Raw genomic sequence first — 24325 nt, forward strand, 5'->3', positions numbered from 1 at the left:
AAAAATTATGCTCAATACACTTCCTGTTAAGTATAATTCTCTATTGGTGACATTACAATCCTTTGAAAGTCCCAGAGTCCTTAAGGTAAGTAAGAATACTAAAATTTGGCTACCGGGGATCCCTGGGTGGTGCAGCAGTTTAGCGCCTGCCTTTGGCCCAGGGCGCGATCCTGGAGACCCGGGATCGAGTCCCACGTCGGGCTCCCGGTGCATGGAGCCTGCTTTTCACTCTGCCTATGTCTCTGCCTCTCTCTCTCTCTGCGACTATCATAAATAAATAAAAAATTAAAAAAATAAAATAAAATTTGGCTACCATCTAGGGAATTCACAATTCATGCACTTCAAACTCATTTCTAGACTTATAACAACTCCAAACTGCAGGCGATGCCTCAGAATGAGTGAATCTTAGAAGAGGCCTTAGATTCATTACACGTAGTATTTCCACTCCAACTGTCCTTTATCCAACCGAGTTCTGTAATTCATTAATACTACTACTTACTACCCCTCACTGTTCCTCAGCTGCCCCCCAGTCTGTGCCCTAACCATGTCATCATTGCCCTACTTATGCAACTTAAGTTCTGTAATCAGCCACGATCATGGCTCCCTTGCAAACACTACTGCTTCCTCTGCCCCAACCTTACTTCTTCACTCAGGGTACATGCCCGGCTGAACCACAACTCTGCTTAAATCTTTCCATCTACTCTACACCAGCACCTGTAGCTAAACACAGGTAACACTAACTAGTTCATTTCTACTATATGATCACTAACCTCAAGAGGGCATGTAATGGCATATGATAATCACAGGAAACTTCTTTAGTCCATTCACTCTGACACTCTCCTAGATAACTATTTCATACATTCTTTCTTCTGAGATCTACCACTACTTATCCCTAATCTCACTGGATGACCTTGTTTCCTCCACATAGCCAAATTCAATGATCATTTCTCGGTGGCCATCTTATCTGAGCATTGTTGAGCATTCTCTTCTCCTGGCTTCTAGGATATTCCACCCTCCTGTATGCCTTCTAACTCACTGGCTCGACTCAGTCTCCCTGACTGCACATATTAGAAGGCCTTCTCAGGGTTCACTCTTTGGACATTTTTTCTTCTCTTTCTACAGTTACTCTCTTGGAACTCATTCAGTGTCACCGCTGTACAAGCTGTATGCTGATGTCCCAATATGCATCTTCAGACCAGACATAGACTTTTAAATCCAAAATCAAACATGACATTTTCATTTGGATGTCTAATGAGCATCTCAAGCTTACATATCCCAACTGAAGCCCCTACTACACTTTTCCAACCCAAAACTGACTCCTCTTAAAATCTACCTTATCTCAATAAATGCAACTCTATTCTTCTACTAGATATTCAAGTTAAAGCCCTGGAAATGATCTTTGACTCTGCTCTCTCTGACCTCAAATCCAGTCTGCCAACAAATGTAACCGGGTCAGGCCACTTCCCTGTCACATTTTCATCAGAGCCAAACCACTATTTCTCACTTAAATTACTGCATTAACCTCTTAACTAGTATCACTGTTTATGCCTACCCTCTTACTGCCTATTTTCAATTCAGTAGCAAGAATGAGACTATTAAAATCTGTTTTATCATGTCACCCTTCTACTCAAAACCCTATAATGGTTTCTCATCTCAGAGTAAAAAGCAAAATTATTCCAACAACATATAAGATCCTACATAATATCATTTCCACACCCCCCAATCATTGCTTACTATTCTATTTCCTTCCATCACTCTGTTCCAACCACATATAAAATTTTTTTTTTAAGATTTTAATTTATTTATTCATAGAGACACAGAGAGAGAGAGAGAGGCAGAGACACAGGCAGAGGGAGAAGCAGGCTCCATGCAGGGAGCCCAACATGGGACTCGATCCTGAGCCTCCAGGATCACACCCCAGGCTGCAGGCAGCGCTAAACCGCTGCGCCACAGGGGCTGCCCTGTTCCAACTACATATAATGCACTGTCCATTTTGTATCCAATTATATTGGTTTCCTGGCCTTTGTCTGAATATTCCAGGCATGCTCCCACCTCAGGGTATTTTTTCCCCTCAGGGCATTTGTACTTAAAATTCCCTCTGGCTGGAATGTTGTTCTCCTGGATATTTTGAGTTTACATCATCACTTCTTTCAAAGTCCTCTTCTCAGTGAGATCTTTTTTGCTACTCTATCTAAAATCACAAATCGGCCACTGCTACTTTTTTTTTTTGGCCACTGTTACTTTTTATCCTTCTCCTTTTCTGCTTTGTTTTTCTCTTTAGCACTCTCTAATATACTACATGCTATATTCATTCATGTTGGATAATTCTTTCCCACTAGAAGGCAAAATTTTGAAGACGGAGTTTTTGTCTGTTTTGTTCAGCGCTTTTTTCCTAGCTGTTGGAAAAATGCCTAGCACGCAGTAGCTTAGCAAGTGCTCAATAAATATTTGTTGAATGAATAGCTTGAATAAAACACAAGATTCATTCTCCAGGCAAAACAAAAGTGACAGAAATTAAAAGGCACCCAATGTGTAAATCAATCTGGAAGGGAGTTACATTCTTGGGACAGAAGTATGATGGAGGAAAACAAAGGAACTATATGATTTCTCATACTTATCTGAATATAATTCAAAGTGACTGTGTATTAAGTTTCCTTAATAGTCAATGACTTGACAATACTGTTTATGTAACAATCATCTCTTGGAAAAAGATTTTATTTTAGCATTATTATATAACATATATCATCCTATGTGGGCATATTAGCATTCTTACATTCTTCAGCAAGATATAAAATAATATACATGTTGGTATATACAAATAAATCTTTAACTCTTCTTTCCCCACTGCCATCCCCAACAATTTTCTGATTGTTCAAGGCAGGAATTCTAATACCCAAAAGCAACACACAAAGTGTATTTCAATAAGTTAACAACTAGACTTAGTACTTATTCAGAAAAGACCAAGTGCATTTAGTCATGTCTTTTATTGTTTTTTCATTCAAATAGTCTGAATATTTTCTCTTACCAAGACATACATAATCCAGTGGAAGTGTCCTACGGTATCTACACACAAGAGGTAGTATGCAAACGGCCTCCCACTCTTGGATACACTCCCTTTAAATATGACCACCAGAAAGTCAGTAGCATCTGGCTTAGCAACCAGCTTACATGATAAGCATAAAACTGTGGAGATCACAGATAGGTTTCTCTCTAAAAGAACTCCAGTGGTAACAGAGAAGCTCCACATCAGAAAGTAAAAACAGAACATCCCCCCCATCCTCAAAATAAGAATATACAAATTCCCACATTGGGATAGATACATGGTCTCTAATCTCAGTCTTAAACATTTAAGAATGTTAACAGACTTAATTCTGTGGGAGAAGAAGGCGGACCATCAACATCAAAAGGCTCCACTGAAAAAAAAAAAAAAAGGCTCTACTGTGTGATGATTTCCCTTAATAGCCCTTAAAGAATTAGATGTAAATTCACTTAATCCTTTTTAGGCCTGTTTGCAGTCTCTACACCCAAATACAATGGGGTAATAAACATATTATGTATCATGTTATTATGTTATTATGTGAGATGTTAGGACTGTAAGACAGGACTCACACTCTGAAGGAGGACACAAATGAACATATTAAGACAGTAAATACAATATACACAACAAATTTCAGTAGTTGATGAAAAAATCAGATGCTTTGGGAAAATAATATGGTAATGGGTTCTGCAAATTTGGGGATGTGATCAAATTCATTCATCTATTGTATATCCATAAAATATTTTCTTAGTTCCTAGTTTGCACCAGGCACTGTTTATGATTAAAGGATGCAGCAGGGATCCCTGGGTGGCGCAGCAGTTTGGCGCCTGCCTTTGGCCCAGGGCGTGATCCTGGAGACCCGGGATCGAATCCCACGTCGGGCTCCCGGTGCATGGAGCCTGCTTCTCCCTCTGCCTGTGTCTCTGCCTCTCTCTGTGTGTGACTATCATAAATAAATTAAAAAAAAAAATAAAGGATGCAGCAATGAACAAAAGCAAAAACTTTCCGGCCCTTATGAAGCTCATATTCTAGTGTTTTGAATAAAAATATTATAATAAATAGCACTGAAATTAGTTCTGCTGTTATTCTGTGGCTTCCTAGTTACACACTCAATTAGAAGAGTAAGAATCTCTGAAGCAACCATAACATATTTTAGGGGTACTCAAAGGAAGATTCTCCACCACTAAATTTCTGGTGATTTTGCATTTAATGAAAAATAAGAGTCAGGTTTGGAAATTTATTTGAGTGATTCAGAATTTAAACTCAACACACAGCTAACAAATCTTTCCGATAATTTTTACTGGCATGTTTCTATCCCTCTGCATTTTCAGTTGAAGGCCGTATCTTAAAACTGTATTTTTTTTCATGTCCTGTAAAGTATGACTTAGGCCAACAACATTCTCATACTTGGAACCTCAAATCTTTTAAGCAGTAGGATCATAATATATTATATTATTACTAATGATAGTTTATTACTGACTTATCAAAATTGCCACTTGGTGCAACTCACTTCAGTTTCTAAGATGGTTGACAGAGATACACTTCGTTCCATACACAACCTTTAAAAAAAAATTAGAATCACATCACTTGCTCTGTACATGCTTTAGGATAGATTTTAACTACTTTCAATTCAGTGTCACATTAAAGTCCACCTGGAAGATAGATCAGTTAAAGTTATTCATCTATTCACAAACCTGCAGTTCCACTGCCATTAACAGCTTCCTTGTCCTCATCTTCTTCTTCTTCAGGAAGAGAGCTGTCCATTCTTTCCATCTTGCTGACAGACGTAGTTCGTTTCCGTTGGGATTCTGTGTCAAACTCATTATCAAAGAGGACCTGATCAACTGGATCTGGCTGGAAAGGGCTGGGTTCTGCTGGAGGCTTAGGAGTTCCATAAAAGTTTCCTGAAATGGACAAAATAACAGCAGCTGAAAGGAATGATGTTGAATTGAGAGTCAGAACAGTATGACCCAGGGTACGTCTCTGCCCTGCTGTCTTATATCAAGGATTCTGAATGACCACCACTGGCCAAAAGGAAGCCAAAATACTTCTTCTTGGAAGTGGAGGAGGGAGAAAGAACAGAAAGAACTAATTTCTCAAGTATCCTTCATCATGGATATTCTAACATTATCTAACTTTTTAATACTATTTGTACTAAGGATAGGAAGTTGACTTCATGTACACAGATTATTTATTCCTACAGGGCTTACTTTGCATGGGCTCTAAATGATGGCCTGATTGTGAAATTAAATGCATCAATGCTCTTGTGTTAAGACTAACTGGCATAAGAAGTGGGAGTTAAAGGAAGAGAAAATGAACTCAAAGAATTCTGTTCTGATGTGTAACATAATGAACCATTTTGGTAAAATGAGGAAATATGTGGGTAAAGGATAAAGCTATGAACCAGCGTGTGCTGAAATGTAGGCTGTTTATGTAAAAGTAATTTTTAGGTTTTCTGAGCATTCTAATAATTTATTGAACAAATAGAGACATTATTAGCATAATTCAATATTGGCTTGCTCTCAGAAAGCAAGAAATACTTTGATATGCTACATCTTGAGGATCAGGAATTTTTGCAGTAAAAATAAATGCTCCAGAGTAGAATGAAAACAATTGAATATCTTCTTAATTTGTCATGCAGTTCTCAGGAGGCAGCCAAATACAATGGAAAGCCATTCAAAAGGTCTAGCTTATTAACAGTTTACGGTTGCAAGTTTTTACCTTTTATCAGCCACTATGCTAATGCTATAGAGAAAGATAGATATGGGTAGGGAATAAAATATTCGTGATCTTCCTTCGTTTATTTATTTTTAAAGTCACACCTTCTAATCAAATTCCTGGGCTCCTAAGGAGGCAATTAAGACATTCATCACATAAAGTAAATTAATGGGGTATATGATGAATTATTTGTCCCAGATGAGAACACTATAGGTGTTCACGATAATACCAAGGCAAATCTACAAGTCGGTTTACCTTGAGTCATGTGTGCCTTGAGGGAAAAGCATTAAGATAAATCTTTTGGAAATCTGACTTTGGGCAGTAATTGTCATTAAAATATTCAAGACAAAACAATGAAATCAAAGCAAAATAAATTTTCAACTATATCTCGCCTCCCCCTACTCAAGGATTTCCCTTGCTTCCAAATCCACATTTGAAATGGAATTACTCCTGTCAGGCAGACGCTGCAAAAATTCTCATTAAAACAGACTCAGAGGGTCTCCGCAAACTTTCTGGCCCATGGTAAAACAAGGACCCAGTGAAGATGCCAGCTCACATTTCTCTGGGGCAGAAGGCCCAGAAATGTTCTCAAGAGAGGTCTGGTTGGGGAACAGGATGCTCCAGGATCTCAATTTTTCCTGCATTATGTCCAACAATCATGCTACCCTGGAATTTGTATATTCCATGACAAAAATCAAATATCCACCTTCCCTACGGATGGTAGTTTTAGTAGCAACACTAGATACACACTGTACTGTGTAGTCTTGGTAATTATTATCTCACACTAGGTAGTTGAACTGTTTTCTTGGGTGAAATCAGACAAATTTAGGATATTTTGATTATTCCCCATGATCATTAAAATTTTAGGACTTTGTAATAAATCCCAGTAGCTTCCTTATTTAAACACACCTATTGGACTTTAATTAAAAAAGAAAATAAGCATTGCATACAAGGAAATTAGATCTATGTTTCTTGAGTTGTTGGTAAATAACCAGATTTCAGATATACTAAGGCATAAAAATGACATAGTTTGTGAATCCTGACTATAGGTGTTGACAGAAAAAAGTTTTCATCTTTTTGAAGCTGTTCCCCCCCGCTTTGTCCTTTTCTGTTTTTTTTTTCATTTTTCAAATAGAACTATGAACTATTAAATATTTTTGATACATACAAAATCACAGACAATTGTTTTAGAAACATCCTTATTTATTTAACTTCTGCCAGCTTCCTTTCAGGTTTCCCTTTTTTTCCCCTAAGGATATATATGGTCACATATTCAATTAAAGCCCTAACTTCCTGTCAATCCTTTCCATGCTCTCCCTGAACTGTCCTGAGGTTGGTATGTGTCAGTTCCCTGCACATTGTGTACAACTGGGATGTATATATATGCATACATAACATAAATACCACTGTTTTCAAAGGTTCATAAAGGTTTTTATAACATTTCGTATCTTTTTTACAAACAGTATGCTGTATGTATTTACAACTTTACTTTCATACAGTTATATTTTTAAGTCTTGTTCCTGTTCATACATATAGATTCAAGTTTATTTAATTGCTGTATAATAGTCCATTTTCATGAGCAAGTTAAAATGCATTTTATGAATTCCCCTACTAAAACAGAGTTGTTTCCATTCTCTTACTATTTTAAATAGCTCTGTAACGACTGTTCTAGTATGTGACTCCATATGCACATAGATAAGGATTTCTCTAGAGCAGGCATCCAGAGGGGTAACTGCTGGGTCACAGTTGAGTGCATCTTCAAATTTACTAGCTATTGCCAACATGCTCCCCAAAGGTATGGTATTCATTTTATACTCTTGCCAGCAGTATTTGGGAATTCCCACTTTCCACAAGTGGAAAATTTCCACAGGCTTTAAAATTTCTGTCCATCTGAAGGCTGTGAAACGGTACATTTCAATTTGTATTTCCTTTGAATTTAGCACATGGCAATTAATAATATGTAATATGCCACTTTGTTATCTCCCATGTTCTTATACTTAACAGAGGAAAATGAGGGAGAATGTCTTTGTGATCTAAGAATAGAGAAGGATTTCTTAAAACTTCAAAAGCACAAACTCTAAGAAAAAGAGTGATAAATCTGACAAAAACTAAGGATTTCTGTTTAACGAAGAAGCACAGGACAAGCCTATTAAGTGGCCAAATGGGAGAAAATATTTATATCCAATAAGAAATTAATATCTAAATAAATATCTAAGTATCTAAGGAATGTCCACAAACTGGAATGTGGATTGAGATCCAACTTTTAAAAAAATGTACAAAACAAATGAGAAGATAATTTGCAGAAGTCCAAAACACTAACAAGCATATGAGAAGATGTCCCAACTCTCTACCAGTGAAGCTAGAATTAAAAGGAGATATGATTTCTACGGCCATCAGATTGACAAAACTGTAAAACTGGATGATGAGGATGTCAAGCCCTTACTATAGCAGCTACAGGAATCAACCTCTCAAGCAAGGCTGGTGGGAATGCAGCTACCAAGCAGCCTCAACTGCTCCATCAGATTAAGTACCTGCAGACCTTAGAACCCGACAAATCTGCCTCTGGGTATATGTACCACCAACATCCTCACACAGGTGTAGAAGAAGAAGATGTTGCAGCTCTATCTGTGGTGAGGGAGGCTTGGAAGTAATCTGGAAGTCAATCACTAGGAGAGGGGTTAAGTGAAATGCAGTGGCTTCACAACGTGGAGCACTGAGGGGGTTAAAAAGCAATGAATTAACATGTGAATACAGGACAGCGACATGGATGAATCTAAAAAACACTGAAATAACTGAAAGTAGTTAAAAACTGAAAGATACAGAATACAGTCCAGATGCAAATAATAAATGCATGCACATAGGACACATTTTGCAAGAATGCCTATGAATAAAAGCATTTCTATTAAACATACCAGAATGGTTGCGCCTTTAAGAGTAGGTGAATGAGAATAGGCTATTGGCATCAAAGTAATAAGCAGTGGTCATTTCCTCTTCAGTGAAGAAGTCTTTACTGGCCACTTTATCTAAATAAGACATTTCTACTATTTTCTTTCAATCTCATTTTTTGTTTCCTTCATAACATCCCCTTTTACAGTGATCTTGCTTTTTTCTGACTGCCTTTCCTACTCAGATATAGGATTTATTAAGGCAGTACATCTCAGTATCATTCACCACAGTATCCCTAGTCCCTCTTATAGGGCTTGGCACGTCATAGGTACTTAATAAGCAGTTTGCTGAATGAATGAAAGAAGGATCAAATGAATGAATGAGTGAATAAATGAAGGAATGAGTTGTGGGAGCTATGCCCAGAAAGGGCAGCTCTGAGGCAAACTGAGCAGGCAAAAGGAAATCACAGAAGACTGTGAACAGAGAGAGAGCAGTGGGCAGGTGGGTTGGATAGGGGGAAGAAGCAGCCACAGTAGCCCAGACACAAGGTCAGTCAGGGCCTACCAGGAGGTGTGAGAGTGAAAAGAAAGGCATCATGAAAGCTGCTCCAGGGGAAGAAATGGCTAGATATGGTGACAGACAGATGCAAAATATAGGGAAGAGGGAAATGCTGACTCTGTTTTGTGCTCATAGTGCAGCTAAAGAGAAGAATTATGAATAATTACTCTTTTGGATAAAACACCAAGCATACCTAGATATGCTGAATTCAAGGTTAGTGTTTTTTGAACACCATCTCTGGGTACTGAAGATATTACTGGGTAAGAAAGACATGATGTGGCTTTCACCAAGCTTGTGAAAAAGGCAACTGGAATAGTATGATAAAGCAATGATGGAGAAGTGTAGTGTGCCATGGGAATGGACAAGCCTGCCAGTGAAGAGTGTTAGATAAGGGAGAACAGAAGAGGGAACATGGCATCATTTAAAAACGGAAACTGATCTTAAGTCTCTACTTCCTAGAAACAAGTGGGTAGAGAAGAAATATGAAAGGAAAATCAACTACTCCATTTTTTGTTTTCATCGCAATCTCTATTCTCTTTTCTCCAAGAGAGACAAGCTATAGATGTTTTTAAAGTACACGGTATTTGGATTCCTAACCACAAACAGAAAGCAAACAATAAACGCTTGTTGAGTTCATATTGACGAATTCGAATTACTACAAAATATGCAAACTGGCTAGTTTGAATGATTTTAGTACATTCTTCATAATCAGCTTTATAATATGATGGGACACTTCTGCTTATTATTTAATCCCATTTTAGGCAGTAAATTACAAATAGGCTAACCAAAAGAAAATTTTCCCAAGACCAACAGAAAACAACTTAAAAAAATGCTATTTCACTGATCAAATTCCCTTTGAGTAATTCTAGCCATCCAAGATAGTTTTCTGGGTTGCTGCTGTTGTCAATAGTTGGGGACATACCATCATATGTTCCACTTTCTAATAATGCTCCACTCTCTTCCAGTGCTTTGAACTGTTCAACAGAAATGAAATTATAGTCCACCCCTGGTACTTCCCCATCCCTGGGGGCCCTTGTGGTGCCTAAGGAAAAAACAAGAGAAAAAAGAGGTTGCTTTTAAACTTACAAAATATTGAGAATAATAGAAAATACAGTCTATGGAGAACACATGGGAGAAACACTATTGAATATATGGTACCTTCTAGAATGAGGATCAGAAAATTTCAGGCAACATTTTTAGGTTTAAGTAGGACAATAATGTAAGATGACTAATATAATATAATCTACAGATAAAAAAAAATATATATATAATCTACAGATAGCTATGAAATTCAAACCACAAAGACTAAAAAAAGTTCTATTGTCAAAGGAAGCTTGACCTTCTAAGACATAATAGTTAATTCTTTTACCTTAATTATCACTAAACATCTAAAGGAAAGATAAATCTACCAATGATCGGACTTCATATTTTGGGGGACATGGGGAATTTTTTAATTGAAGTATAGTTGACATACAATATTAGTTTCCCATGTACATAGGCTTCTTTTTTATCAAGCTATCTTATGTATTTTTTCTTCCTGGTATAAATGTAAACTACTCTTCTACTTCCTAGAGTCATGAAGGACAATAAAATGAGAGAAATAATCCCTTCTCGGCCTTTTGGCTAAGATCAAATGAAAAAGAGACAAACAATTTTTAAAAGTTCTTTTAACAAACTCTAGTTTTAAATCTTGGACAAATATTAATTATGAAATTATGTGAGATCAATGAATAAAAGGCTTAAGGCTAAAAATAGGTATCTATATATTGCTTCTCAACCATTATTCTCTTTAAGCAATCTCAAAAATTTAAGAAGTACACTGCTTAATGAAATACACTATGGCAACAGAATATTACTATTCTATCTATTAAGGAGTTCATGCTAAAGTAAAATCTTTCAGATCAGAAGTATAAATTCAGGTTATGGCAGCACTGCTACACTTGACTGGATTTTACTGAAGATGAATCAATACTTTTCTTAGTTGATACTAGAAAAATTACTTCAAATAGTAGAGAATACAAAAAAAGAGACCCAAGTATTTAGCCTCAAAACAGAGTTAGGATATTATAGCAAACCCTGTACAAGAATGCCTTCTTAAACCTCTTCCTCCACTTATGCTCCAAGTCATTAAAGGCACTACAAGCCAGGAGACCAAGAGTTTGCCATCTTGCGTTCGTCCCTCTATTCCATATCTGGTCAGTAAATCTGGTTGCTTCCATCTCCGCAATACCTCTAGGATTCATACACTTGTCTTCATTCTCACACTCACCTAATTCATATCTGTTTTGATGGTCTCATAGGGTCAACTCTTACTTCTTCCTGGCTATGCCCCTTACCCAGACCACAGCCTGTGACTTCTCTAAAACAATCATCTGAGCAAAAAATCTCTATCAGAGGTTTCCTATGGTCTTTAGCATAAAAATCTTCTCTTCCTCACCCCTTTCACATTCTAGGCTTTAAACATAATAGTTGTTTTTCTTTTTTCCTGGTTCTTTTAATGTTCCTTACACTTGCTTACCTCCACAAGGCCTTTGTCCAAGCCATTCCTTTCCCGAAGACTTCCTTTTTCCTTTCCCACTCTTACCTTAGCTAACCTTTAGGTCCTGGCTTAGAAAGTTTCTTTAGAGAAACTTCCCTGATTCTCACCTGGGATGGAATATGAAGGAATCACGTCTACATGGTTCAAAGTAATAGTCCCAAGTCTTAGCACAGCAAAAGAATCATAGTAGGTACTCGATATAGACAGCTGTCAAGTAAACTTATGTGAAATTTTACAAAAATGTAATTAGCACAGTGCCTGGAAATTTACTATTATTATACTTCATGGAAAATTATTAATTGCTCTTTTTAGTTGCATTACATTCCATTATATTCTGTAACATGAAAATCCACAAAGATGAAAATAAAACATTAATGGTAATCTCAGAAAATAATGATTTATCCAATACTATAAGCAACAAAGATATTCAGCAAGTTTCCCCCTTGTTCTTAGCCAACTTTTCTATTTTATTTTTTTTATTGGAGTTCAATTTGCCAACATATAGCATAACACCCAGTGCTCATCCCATCAAGTGCCCCCCCCTCGGTGCCCGCCACTCAGTTACCCCCACACCTGCCCACCTCCCTTTCCACCACCCCTTGTTCGTTTCCCAGAGTTAGGAGTCTCTCATCTTCTGTCTCCCTCTCTGATATTTCCCACTCATTTTGTCTCCTTTCCTCTTTATTCCCTTTCACTATTTTTTATATTCCCCAAATGAATGAGACCATATAATGTTTGTCCTTCTCCGATTGACTTATTTCACTCAGCATAATACCCTCCAGTTCCATCCACGTCAAAGTAAATGGTGGGTATTTGTCGTTTCTAATGGCTGAGTAATATTCCATTATATACATAGACCACGTCTTCTTTATCCATTCATCTTTTAATGGACACTGAGGCTCCTTCCACAGTTTGGCTATTGTGGACATTGCTGCTATAGACATCGGGGTGCAGGTGTCCTGGCGTTTCACTCCATCTGTATCTTTGGGGTAAATTCCCAGCAGTGCAATTTCCTTAGCCAACTTTTATTAAAAAATAAGCATTTGTCTACTTTATATCACAGAGAATAGAAAATCTGGAAAACAACTTTTTTTTGTTAAATACTTTTTCATTGTCAAATTTTTCTTTTCTCATGTATTAGCTAAACTACATTGTTAGATACCCCAAATCAACAGCTTTTAGCTCTATATTAAGTAAAAATTAACATTAGAAAATAAAGTTAATGATTAAATTTAAAATTTATAATTATCTGTGATAGATGGAAAAACGTGGCCACAATAATTTGTACCTCCTTTCATCAAGAGATACGGCAGCCTACTGCTTCACCTCTGAAATCTGGACTGGATGTGTGATTTGCTTTGAATCATTTAATGTGGAGGATGTGATACTGTACAAGTTCAGGAGTCTAGACTTCCATGTTTGCCTTCTTAGAATGGTTTCACCACCAAGTAAGTAAGTCCAGGTTACACTATGATGAGAAAGCCCCAGCCAACAAATAGCACCAAGGTTCCAGACATGCGAGGGAGGCCATTTTAGCCCCTCTCCTCCTGGTGGAGGTGCCAATGACTGCAGCCACATGAATGGTCCCAGTTGAGCTCATCTAACTCATGGGATCATGAGAAATAATAATATGATGGTTATTTTAATCCATTAAGTTCTGAGGTGATTTATTATGCAGCAAAGGCTAACTGAAGTATTATCCAAATAAACTCTACTATAAAATATAATGATTATATAAAACCTGACTTAAGAGCAAGCCGTATTATAGATAATACTATAAAAAGAGCACTGAACCAAGGGGCAGGAGCTAATCTGTGTTTTATGCTAGAATTGTTAGTAATGGTACAATTTTAAGCAAGCACTTAATTCCTCTGGTTCATCCTCTTTCAGAAAAGTGTTAAGTAAGATGATGTTCGTGATTCTTTCCATTAGTAGATATGAAATGTTATGTGTGGCATATGTACATATCCAAGACTTAAAAGTAGCTTTAATGTTAATTCTCCACAAATATAGGTATTACAAATTTCCCATCCTCTCCCCAAAACTGTAATCCATACACACAAAAAAATTCTCCTTTCCTTTATCCTACCCTATTACCTTCGGCATTTCAGAAAATTTATCTTTATATTCTCCTGATATTCTATATATTTAATGTAAAACTTTCTATATAGCCTCTAGTCCCTACTATATTTTTCCTTCATATCTAAAAATTTTCCTGAGTTCTGCTTACTCATAGTCTTCAATTCCTCTCCTGTCAGTCTCTTAAGCCATTCCAAACAAATCACTGCCCCACCACTCCACTGAGATAATTGGCTGTGTTCATCAGGAGTCTCCACTTTGCTTTAACCCAATGTTCAAGTCTCAGTCCTCATATTACCAAGGACCTATCAACAACATTTGCTATAATTGATGATTCCTCTTTTTGGTTTTATTCTGAAATACACAGCTACATAAGACATATATGTAAGTTTAACAATAATAAACCCATCCAAGTGAAGAAACAGAGTGCACCAGGAGACGAAAAGCCTCCTTGTATGCCTCCAATCATAAATCTCCCCTTTTTACCCCCAAACATACCCATCATCTTGACATTTGTGATGATGATTTCCCTTCTTCTTTAAAATGTTTTTTTTTTAAACCAACTACATAACTCATTCCTAAGCAACACTGCTTAGTTTTGCTTGTTTTTAACTTCATATGAACAGAATCATACCATATGCATCTTTTTATGTCCACATCAACACTTGTTGTCAGTTTCTTAAACTTCTGTCAACATGTAAAAGCATCTCACTGTATATTTAATGTGCAACTGGTTTATGAGATCACACGTTCTTTTTCAAATATTTACTAGCCACAGAGATTTCTTCTGTTGTGAAGTGACTGTTCAAGGTTTTTGCCACTTCTCTGTTGGGTTGCCTGTCTTCTAAAACTTGATTTGTTGTTCTTTACTACAGTACTTTATCAAATCTAAGTAACCAATAGCTTCCAAAATGCACCACTAAAAAAGAAAAAACTGGCAATTAAAATCAAAAGATTCCACCTACTGTAAAATACAATCCAACTGTAGAGAGGTTAAAGTGTGAAATAATTGTGTCTTCCCATTGATGAAGCACTGCAGTCCTTTGTCATACAGATGTGTTGCAAAGGGGGAGTTTCTGCAAAAATGTGAAATATGAGGGCACCTGGATGGCAGAGTTAGTTGGGCATCCGACTCTTGATTTTGGCTTGGGTCATGGCCTAGGGGTCATGATATTGGGCCCCACAGTGGGCTCTGCAACTCAGCACAGCCTGCTTAAGATTCTCTCTCCCTTTCCCTCTGCCCTTCCCACTTGTGCACTCTCTCTCTCTAAAATGAATAAATCTTTTTTAAAAAATGTGAAATATGCTTTCTAGAAATGGTACTTTCAAAGAAAAAAAAAAGAAATGGTACTTTCTGCAAAATTGTGTTCCTCAAATAGTAGAGATTACAGAGAAAATGGGGTCAGGGCTGATTTCTCAAAGCCTATTGCTACTTTGTAACCAGAGTCTAGCAAAATCACTAAGAAGCCTAATTAAAAATACTAATACAGTTTAAAAGATATTTTAAATTCCTAATAAAAATACTAGAGTAAATAAAATGCTTTGTCTTTAAATAATAATTAAAAAGAGAGAAAAGAAAAGATAGATTGACAGAAAGGGGTATAAAGAAGGTTGGAGGGATCCCTGGGTGGTACAGCGGTTTAGTGCCTGCCTTTGGCCCAGGGTGTGATCCTGGAGACCCAGGATCAAATCCCACATCGGGCTCCTGGTGCATGGAGCCTGCTTCTCCCTCTGCCTATGTCTCCGCCTCTCTCTCTCTCTCTCTCTCTCTCTCTCTCTGTGTGTGACTATCGTAAATAAATTAAAAATTAAAAAAAAAAAAGAAGGTTGGAGCTACTGAATAATGAAGATAAGGTGAAAGGTGCAATAAATGATTTTTAAGATAAAGCACATGTCTAAATCGAGAAAACAGGCCATGTTGAGGTAGACGGGCATCATGTACAGTGCATGCACCACTCAACTATGTATATTCTGTTTACTTGCTGCTATTTGATGACACAAAACATTAGCTTGCTAGGGAAAATGGAGTAAGAACCAATATTACTTCCATTAAATTGACATCATTATCCCACCTACTCACCAATCATATATATGAACTTACTGGTGTTAACAGAAACAAATGTTGTAGCAGAACAGACTGTATCTTCTCCCACTCTGTGATTTTTTTTTTAATGGTCTTTTAATGATAGTAGTTTTTCATTTCATTGTAGTCAAATTTATCAGTCCTAATGCTTGTGTCTTGTTGAAGAAACCCTTCCTAAGGCCATGGAGATATTCTATATTCTTTGTTAAAAGCCCTTGCCTTTCACACCTAGTACTTTAATGCACTAAAATTGATCTTTTGGGGCCACACTTATTGAAAAGTCAATTATTTTCCCCTCCGATCAGGTATGTCACTTCTGTCATAGAAACCTCATAGAAATGTCTACATAAAACTGGGTATATTATTGGGCTATTACATCCCATTTATCCACTGACCATTCCTGCACCATTACCATGGTGCTATAATCATTATAGTTCCATGATAAATCTTGGTTTATAGTAGAGCAAGTCCACCTATTTTTTTCTATTATTATTTACAGCCTTTCCATATAAAATCTGGAATCAGAGAAACAGGCTAAAAATGCGAGAGTTTTTATGGGATTAGAATAAATCTATTTGTCAATTTGAGGAGAATTCCTGTCTTCACCATACTGAATCTTCAATCCAGGAACAAGGAATTAGTATTTTATATCCTCTTTATGGCCCCTTAATTTTATCTTTACACTTCTTTAGAAATTAATTTCTAGGTATTCCAAATACTTATATGCTATTATAAATATCTTTTTGTAAACTCATTTTCTAACTATTAAAAATATAAAAGAATATAATTTTGGGAATCTATTTGGTCACTTGATTTAGACATAATTGACTTACAATCAAATTCACTAATTTTAACAGTACAATTCTGTGAGTTTTGGGCGCATCACCCCTAAAGGTTTTCTCATGAGACCCTCTGCAGTCCCCACTCTGCGGCAACTGCTGATCTGCTGTCACTATAGTTTTGTGTTTAATAGAATATCTATAAATAGAATCATACAATAATTTGATTCCAGTAGTGGCTTGTATCTGTCTTCTTTTGTATCCATCCTTTTTGTATCCATGTTGTGGTTCAATATCCTTTCACTGCTAAATGGTATTCTATTGTACAGATATACCAAAATTTGATTATGTATTTGCCACTGATGGGCATGTGAGATGGTTCCAGATTTGGGACAGTATAAATAAAGCAGCTATAAACTTACAAGTCCTTGGGCAGACATATATTTAATTTTATGCTGAGTTAATACTTAGGAGTGGAAATGCTGGGTTATAAGCTAAGTGTCTGTTTAAAAGAAAATGTCCCAAGGTAAATATACTTTGTATTCTCACCAACCCCTAGATGAGAGTTGTAGTTGATTTATATTAGTGTTCCCATATAGGGATTCCTCCTTGAAGTCTCTTGGCAAATTTACTTTTTCTAAATCCCCAGGAAAAATGGTTGATGGGGAAAATGATGGGAAAAAAATATGATAATTCTCCTGTGAGAATTAAAGCTTAATCATTCGACACAGAGATGTTACTGATTTTAAAGGAATCTAAAGATATCAGCTGAAAGCATGAACAGAAAAGACTGAAAAGTGAAACTGAACGGTCAAGTTGACATTTCCAAGCAGCAAGACAGAAGAACGTGGGGAGAACAGCAGTCATAATCCACTCATTCCCAAGCTACAAGTGTGAGGTCAAGGCCCTGTCTGCTAACGGTGAGTCTTGCTTGCAAATACATTAGCATGGTTAGATGCATTTATACTTTATAAAGTGGGAGTGGTACCCCCACAAATCACAGGTTTGAAGGCTAAGTAAGTCCTTAAATCAGCAGTTCTGACATGTGATTCTTTGTAATGATGTTAACCTTGAAGGGAGATCTGAACATTATTTGAATACTATCCTACACCGTCTGTCCTTTGGCATTTTCTACTGTTTGTGAGCTGGGAGCTTCAGTGCTTTGTAAATACTTCAATAGAAGAAATGCAGAGAGAAGTCAATGTTGCTGTGGAATGCTCCAACCTGAAATCAGAAACTGGTGTAAAATCTGAAGTAAAAGCAATGTACATTTCTTTTTTTTTTTTTTAATTTATTTTTTATTGGTGTTCAATTTACTAACATACAGAATAACCCAACCCCCAGTGCCCGTCACCCATTCACTCCCACCCCCCGCCCTCCTCCCCTTCTACCACCCCTAGTTCGTTTCCCAGAGTTAGCAGTCTTTACGTTCTGTCTCCCTTTCTGATATTTCCCACACATTTCTTCCCCCTTCCCTTATATTCCCTTTCACTATTATTTATATTCCCCAAATGAATGAGAACATATAATGTTTGTCCTTCTCCGACTGGCTTACTTCACTCAGCATAATACCCTCCAGTTCCATCCACGTTGAAGCAAATGGTGGGTATTTGTCATTTCTAATAGCTGAGTAATATTCCATTGTATACATAAACCACATCTTCTTTATCCATTCATCTTTCGTTGGACACCGAGGCTCCTTCCACAGTTTGGCTATCGTGGCCATTGCTGCTATAAACATCGGGGTGCAGGTGTCCCGGCGTTTCATTGCATTTGTATCTTTGGGGTAAATCCCCAACAGTGCAATTGCTGGGTCGTAGGGCAGGTCTATTTTTAACTGTTTGAGGAACCTCCACACAGTTTTCCAGAGTGGCTGCACCAGTTCACATTCCCACCAACAGTGTATGAGGGTGCAATGTACATTTCAATGGCAAAACCAAAATCAGGGCAAGGAGACAACATATTTTCATCATGAACAAAGAAAACAAGCTTAGTCAAATGACTGATGACTAATGCCCAATCTGAAGATGTTTTCAGACACACACTTAACAATCTGAAGAGTATCAATTCAGTATGAACTTTTTCTTATGTCTAGAATACTTGTTACCAAAGTCAAAACTATCCGACAATACAAGTTATACTTTTTGTACATTACAATTTCATCTTAGGAGTAAAACTTTCAAATATTATATATTTGTGGGTTTATCTTTCAAATTTTTAACTGATTTTTAGTTGGCATTTATTTTGTATTAATGTTTCCTTCTTTTAATGTTTCCTATTATCAAATGTCTGTATCAGGGAGAGATAATCGTTGAAAAGTGTTATTATAGTCTTGTCTTATTAGCTAATAATAGTAATAATAATAATAATATTAAAAAACAGGTGTGATTTTAAAAATATTTGGTACACTAAGGAGAATCCATTCCATGCCATGATGTTTGTAGCCATCATTACTGCCATAAAGGTCAAGGGCAGTAGTCATTGGGTTCCCAAGGTATTTGATTTAGTTAGCACTTCATCTCAATCAACCACAGCTTATACTGTGATTAAATTGTGATGCCACTTGTAGTGAATTATGAGCATCCTACTTTCCACTGGAATGAACGTGGCACTGTGCTCAAGCCCAAGAACACAACCAAATCTAAAGTTCCTTCTTGGAGAGTCTGTCTCCTGGGACTACTACCAGTACCAATTCTGTATTAGCCAGGATCCAAATAGGACAGAGAAATATGGTAACATGAACAAGGAAAGCTTAATATAAAAAATTATTAACTATTTACAAAGAATTAACTAAGAGGAAATAAAAGAGACCTTTAAAGAATACCACTCTAAAGTTGAGGGAGAATACTCAAATAAGGAACAGACTTGGAAGGGAGGGATGCTCCCAAACTCTGGGATTCAGACTTCTTTGGAGAAGGTATGATTGTAGCCTGGGGATGGATCTGTTCATAGTCTGTGGGTCAAGGTTGGCAGACAGGGAACAATCTGCTGGAGTACTGATGAAATTCACCAGCAAGCTGACTGTAGTGAGGACTGTTTCGAACTTACTAGAAAACCATCTGGGATACTGGCTGGACTTGCCAGAAACCCAGTAGGAAACCACTTACAGGGAATATTGTTGAAATCTGGGGAGCCATAGGGGGTGCCTATCAAACTCATCAGGAAACTGCAAGGAAGTCAGCAGGTGCACTGGTGGAATTCATAAAGACGCCTATGAGGTAGGAAGCTGACTGCTGGGGCACTGCTGAAACTTACTGAGTGTCTTTTTGCAGGTAGGAGCAAAAAGAAAAAGACACATTGGAACTAGGAAAAGACTCTTTTTTCTCTTCTCTAGTATCTTTCCTGCCGGCCTCAACATAATTTGACATTGTACTAGTTGGCAAAGGGGGAATGTTGCAAGATCATACCCAGGCAAAAAAAAAAAAAAAGTAATTTGAAGCCAAGAGGCACTAAATAATAACTGGCAGGCCAGTTTTCTGAACAATTCTACCATGAGTGGGAGTTGAATTTTATCAAAATTTTTTTTCTGCATCTATTTGAAAAGATCATCTATTTTGTTTTTTCTTTTCCAGTCTGTTACTATATTAATTTCAATGTTATCCCAATCTTGCATTCCTGGGACAAGCACTCCTTAGCCATAACATATTACCCTTTTTACATTTTGCTATAGATTGATTTGATAAAATATTTTAAGGAGTTTTAAGTCTATGTTCATGAAAAATTGTGGACTAATATTTTCTTTTAATGTCCTTGTTTGGTTTTAGAATCAGGATAATGATCAGATCACAGAATAAGTTGGGAAGTTCCTTCCTTCTCTATTTTCTTAAAAAGTCTGTGTAGGATTGGTATTACTTCTTTAAGTATTTGGAACAATTCACCTATACCATCTGGGTCTGATGCTTTCTTAATGGGAAAGCCACAAACTACAAATTCAATACCTTTAACTGATTGGGAACGGTTATTCAGCTTATCTATTTCTTCTTGAGTGAACATTGGTAGTTTTTTTCTTCCAAGGAATTTTTCCATTTCATCTGAGTTCAGTTCAGTGTCAGCAAGTTCTTTAACATATTCTCGACTGTCCATTTAACATCTGTATGATTTTTAATGATGCCATCTTTCTCATTCCTGATATTAAAGAGTGTTTTCCCTCTCCTTTACCTGAGCAGTATGGCTAAAAGTTTACTAGTTTTATTATCAGAAAAAAATCAGCTTTAGGTTTCACTGATTTTTCTCCATTCTCTGTTTTTTAGTCTGTTGATTTCTGCTTCTATCTTTATTATTTCCTTTCTTCTACTTAATTTGGGTTTACTTTGTTCTTCTTTTGCTAGAGTCTTAAAGAAGTTTAGATCACTGATTGAGATCTTTATTATTTTCTAAGTATTTAACACTATAAATTTCCCTATAAACACTGTTGGAGCAACATTCCACATACTGGTATATTGAGTTTGATATGTTTTGATATGCTATGTGTAACATGTTGTATTTTCCTTGTGGCTTTAACTCACAGGCTATTTAGAAGTGTGCTATTTAATTTCCAAATATTCAGAGATTTTCCAGATAATTTCTTTTTAAGTGATTTCTTACAATTCCATTATGATTACAGAATATATTTTGTTATGACTTAAATTCTCCTAAATTTATTCAATCTTGTTTTATGGCCCAGAATATGGTCTTCATTTGTAAATGTTCCACGGGCACTAGAAAAGAATGTATATTCTTCTGTTGTTGAGAGGTTCTAATACATTGCAATTAGGTCAGGTTGGTTCAAAGGGTTATCCATGTTATAACCTTACTGATTTTTTTTTTTTTGCTTACTTTCCCCAAATAGGTGCTGAAATCTTAAACTCTAATTATGAAATTGTCAGTTTCCTTTCAGGCCTATCATTCGTATCATTTCCATTCCTCCTCAAGAATTTTCTTTAGTTCTTTTTTACAGTGCAAGTCCTCTGGTGAAAAATTCTCTCATCTTTTTTTTTTTGTCTGAAAAATTCTTTATTTCTCTTAAGGATATTTTTGTTGTATGTAGAAATCTAGGTTAGCAGTTTTTCCTTTCAGCACGTTGAAGATGACATTTGATTGACTTCTGGCTTGTACTGGTTTCTGTTGACAAGTCTATAGTCATTCTTTGTTCCCTTGTATATAATAATGTATCTATTTTCTATCTGGCTTTCACATTTTTTCTATCACTGGTTTTCAGCAATTAGATTATGATATCCTTAGATGTGTTTTTTTATGCTTCTTCTGCGTAGGCTTTGTTGAGATCCATATAAATCTGGATTTATAGTTTTCATCGTATTTGGGAAAATTTCAGCCTATTTCTTCATTTGTTTCTTTCCATTTCCTCCCTCTTAGCTCTGACAGTGTTCATATTGAGCTGTTCTATGACCCAATTTCCGAAAGCAGCTATATACATGTAATATACATGTAATGTATATTGCTATTACATGTATATTGCCCAATTTCTGTTTACAGTAAGGAGGTAAATCTAGTACCAGTTAGTCTTTCATGGCAGAAGCAGAAATGTCTCTCTCTCTCTCCCCCTCTCTCTGGTTGCTTAAAAGAAAAATTAATGTCTTCAGTTTTTTTTTTTTCTTCTCTGTTTCAGTTTGATTCATTTACATTTCTACATCTTCAAGTTCACTAATCTTTTCTTCTGCATTTTCTAATCTGCTGTTAAGCCCATCCATGAGTTTTTGAAGTTCCATTTGGTTCTCGAAAAAAAAATTCACTTTCTCTTCATTTTATCCATATTTCTTTAAATCCTTGAGTATATTTATAAAAACTCTAAAATGAATGCTTTGGTTATACCCGTTTCTATGTCACATATGCCATTTCTGTTTTGTTTTTTATATTAGCTGACTTTTCTATTGATTATGGGCCATATTTCCTTTCTTCTTTGTATATCTAATAATTTTTATTAGACACTGGGCATCGTGAATCCTATGTTATTCGGTGTTGAGATTTTGTTATCTTCCTTTAAAGGGTGTTGATCCCCCCCGCCCTTTCCTTTCTCCCATTCTCCCCTCCTTCCTTACTTTCATTTTGCTGATAGTTAAGTTATATGTGTATTTGCTTGATCCTTTTGGGATTATTTGAGCTCCTTTTCTTCATAGCTCTCTCCTCTCTGACATCTGTCCTGAAAATCTCAGGTGCCTCAGACTTCTTGAACTGAGATTTCTGTCCTCTCGACTCAGAATCTTCTGTACTCTGCTTGGCCTTTACCTCCCCATACTATGGCCCAGAAAGTGGCTCCAGGCAGAAGGTTGAGGAAGCCATAGGACTTCACTGTGAGCAGTCATCTTTCCACTTCTATTAGGGATAACAGTCTTATCCTTTCAACAGTGCAGTGTCTGACAATGGCAGAAATCTTTCCTTCACTTATTAATTTTGCTACTCAAAGTGTTTCAGATCTTGTCAGTAGGCACTCCTTCTAGATGGCTTTCTTTCTTTTTTTTTTTTTAAAAAAATGTGCTTCTGATATGTCCCCATCGTGTTTTAGGCATTTACATACTTTCTGACACAATTAGATGTTCCAAGCTCATCTTGTACTTTCTTTGCTCCAGACCCAGAATCAGAATTTTCTCCAAGAATATTTGGTATCTTTTAGTAAAGAACAGTAATTACAGACCATTTGGTGTGTTAACTGTTAATGATATATCACTGTGTTCTTGGAGGAGTTGTGGACACGTCAGTGTGTAGGCTAATAGGTCCAGTTAGGATCTGAAAAGGCTGCAGCTGCTTGGACCCTATGAATGAACACTAAATAAACTATAGCTCCTTTCTAGGACAAAACCTCACACTGAGGAGAAACTGCAAAACTAGGACAGTAAAAGTAAATTTAAAAGAGGATCCAAGTAAAAGTGCAGAGCACAGCACAAAGTACAAACACGTATTTTTATTAACTTGTTTTAACAAGAGAAGAGGGAACTCTAGAGCTATGGAACTAAAAATGCTACCCTGAGACACCCCACACAGGCAAAATACCAAGTTACTTATAAGAGAATGAAAATCATTTTTCAGGCTTTTAAAGAGCAATGCTTTATGCCAGAAGACAACAGATAATTGAAGAATTAAAATAGTCAAGGCAAGAAAATATGAGCCAAAGATTTCATCTACATCCAAAAAACTTAAAAGTTTAAGGGCCATAGACCAACTATGATGATCTTCTCACTCTTTCCTGGAAAATCTAGTAGAGAAGAAGTGTTAGAAAAGTACAGTTTTCAAAAAAACAGTGAAAATAAGGAAAGCATGTGAAGTGGAATAAGCTTTCTAATTATATTTGTTGGGATAAAAAAATATTATTTCAAGTCAGATGATGGAAGAGAGAAGAAAGGCATAAGAAGCAAGAAGTAGATCATTTAATATTGTTCATGGTTGGGACAAAAACAAAAAAGGAAGGGAGGAGGAACACAATATTATATAAAAGCATAAAGGCAGCCATTGGAATAAAGATGCAAAACTTTCCAAAAAGAGATCAAATAAAATGGACTACATAGTGAAAGGCTTTTTAAATGAAAGACGTGTATATGGGTAAAATAGAAAACCATGACACAACAGACACTAAAGACCTATCATCAATAAATAGAAAGTTTCACATTGGCTACACCATCCAATACTATTTGTAAAACAAAGAGCTTCAAAAAGAT

The 24325-nt window shown here is 36.4% G+C and overlaps 1 protein-coding gene across 3 annotated transcripts in view; it reads right to left on the reverse strand.

Moving 5' to 3' along the window:
* The window catches only part of MAGI3 (membrane associated guanylate kinase, WW and PDZ domain containing 3), a 235061-nt gene that overhangs the window by 69389 nt on the left and 141347 nt on the right, over positions 1 to 24325 (reverse strand). For all 3 annotated transcript variants that reach the window (XM_038562293.1, XM_038562292.1, XM_038562294.1), the window contains exons 3-4: positions 10122 to 10241; positions 4732 to 4941 (exon numbers count right to left, since the gene is read on the reverse strand). In XM_038562293.1, coding sequence (XP_038418221.1) covers positions 4732 to 4941; positions 10122 to 10241 — 330 coding nt within the window. The remainder of the gene's footprint in view (positions 1 to 4731; positions 4942 to 10121; positions 10242 to 24325) is intronic.

This window comes from Canis lupus, chromosome 17 (assembly GCF_011100685.1).
Source record: "Canis lupus familiaris isolate Mischka breed German Shepherd chromosome 17, alternate assembly UU_Cfam_GSD_1.0, whole genome shotgun sequence".
NCBI lineage: Eukaryota > Metazoa > Chordata > Mammalia > Carnivora > Canidae > Canis > Canis lupus.